The sequence below is a fragment of the Temnothorax curvispinosus genome, unplaced genomic scaffold (assembly GCF_003070985.1).
Source record: "Temnothorax curvispinosus isolate PA1 unplaced genomic scaffold, ASM307098v1 QBEX01015707.1, whole genome shotgun sequence".
Classification (NCBI taxonomy): domain Eukaryota; kingdom Metazoa; phylum Arthropoda; class Insecta; order Hymenoptera; family Formicidae; genus Temnothorax; species Temnothorax curvispinosus.
This window is the reverse complement of record NW_020225487.1, coordinates 1-1,463: the sequence shown is the minus strand read 5'-3', so window position 1 is coordinate 1,463 and position 1,463 is coordinate 1. Positions and strand designations below refer to the sequence as shown.

The 1,463-nt window shown below is 59.6% G+C and overlaps 1 protein-coding gene across 1 annotated transcript; it reads right to left on the bottom strand.

Annotated features, from left to right (window-relative positions):
* Positions 1–471: 471 nt before the first annotated feature.
* Positions 472–1,304, bottom strand: LOC112465978 (the record flags this gene model as incomplete). The annotated part of the gene is made up of 1 exon (XM_025033807.1): positions 472–1,304. A coding segment is annotated over one exon (833 nt), but the record flags the coding sequence as incomplete, so codon positions are not given.
* Between the last annotated feature and the right edge of the window lie 159 nt (positions 1,305–1,463).

Genomic DNA, 1,463 nt, shown 5'->3' with positions numbered 1-1,463 from the left:
TCGCACCACAGCCCCCTGACAGAATCCATCCCAGGATGGTTTTCTGCGCGATCGGCGTTTGCGGTTTGCCTCGGCGGAGACCATCCTCCAGGATGGTCGAGCACACCTCAGCGCCCAGGAGCAGCTCGACTGGGTCGTTGGCGGCGAAGAGCGGGTCGGCTAGCGGAAGCCCCTGGAGGTGAGGCCACGTGGTGCTGCACGTGATCGCGGAGCCCTGGTAAAGCGAGGGGCGCGGAAGCAGGAAAACGACGGCGGTGAGTGTGGCTCCGGTGGTCCTCGACGTGAGGCTCATTGACACCTTGCCCCGAGTGGATCCCGATTGTGAGCCTCCAATGCCAAATATTGACACTCGGGTGCGCGATCGCGGTAGGCGCAGCCGTTGTACCAGGGACCCCGACACAATCGACACTTCGGAGCCTTGGTCGATGAGGGCTCGAACTTCGTGTGGCTTCCCGTGACGATCGGCAACAATCACGCGCGCGGTCGCAAGGAGGATCGCTTTGCGGTCGTCATCCATCCGACGGCGGAGAGCGCGCTGACCTCAGCGGCGGGTGTCGGCTCGGAAATGTACGCGTCGTGAAGCATCGTGTGGTGACGCGAGTTACACGTCATACAGTTCCTGGTGGACTGACACCGTGCCACCAGGTGGTTGCCGAGACAGTTAAAGCATAGCTTGTTTGTCTCGGCCACTGTCTTTCTGTCACTGGCCGGCTTGGCCTTGAAGTCGGGGCATCCCATGAGCGAGTGCTCCCCGTTGCAGAGCGGACACTGCGAAGGCTCGGAACGCTTCGCGACGTAAGTTTTCGCGGACCGTGATGATTCACTCGCAGGTTTAATGTTCTTCGGATTCGCGGCGTTTAAAGTGAGAATCCGTTTCGCGATGAAGTCGGTTAGAGTGTCGTGACTCGGCGGTTCGAAGGAGTCTCCCGAGGAGGATTCCCACTCCAGGCGCGTTCGCGGGTCGAACAGTTCGACGACGAGATGATTGAAGAGATCCATGCCGTGCGAGTCGATGGGTCTTCCTATGCTCTCCTGAGCGTTGACGGTGGAGATGACAGCGTTATGGACGCGGCTGAGCTCATCGGCGGTAGCGGTTTTCATCTTCGCCACGGCGGTAAACGTGGCGAAGTTGGAGCGTATCAGCTCCCTCTTGTTCTCGTAGTGCTTACAGAGAATAGCCCAAGCGCGGTCGTAATTGTCGCCCGTAATAGTTAATGATTTTATCAAATTTTCAGCCGGCCCCTTGAGACATGATCGAAGGTAGCGCAGCCGTTCGACTTTCGAGATGGACGACAGTAGGCATACTATAGGGGATTCAGAATCAGGCTTACGTGACGGTGGGTCGGGGGCAGGAAGCGGAACGCGTGGGGGCTGCCATAAGCGGTGGGCGAGGGGATGGCGTCGGCAGACGGGGGCCGCCCCGCCGCTGCTTTTCTAACTCAGGATAGTGGGGGGAAGCGAGG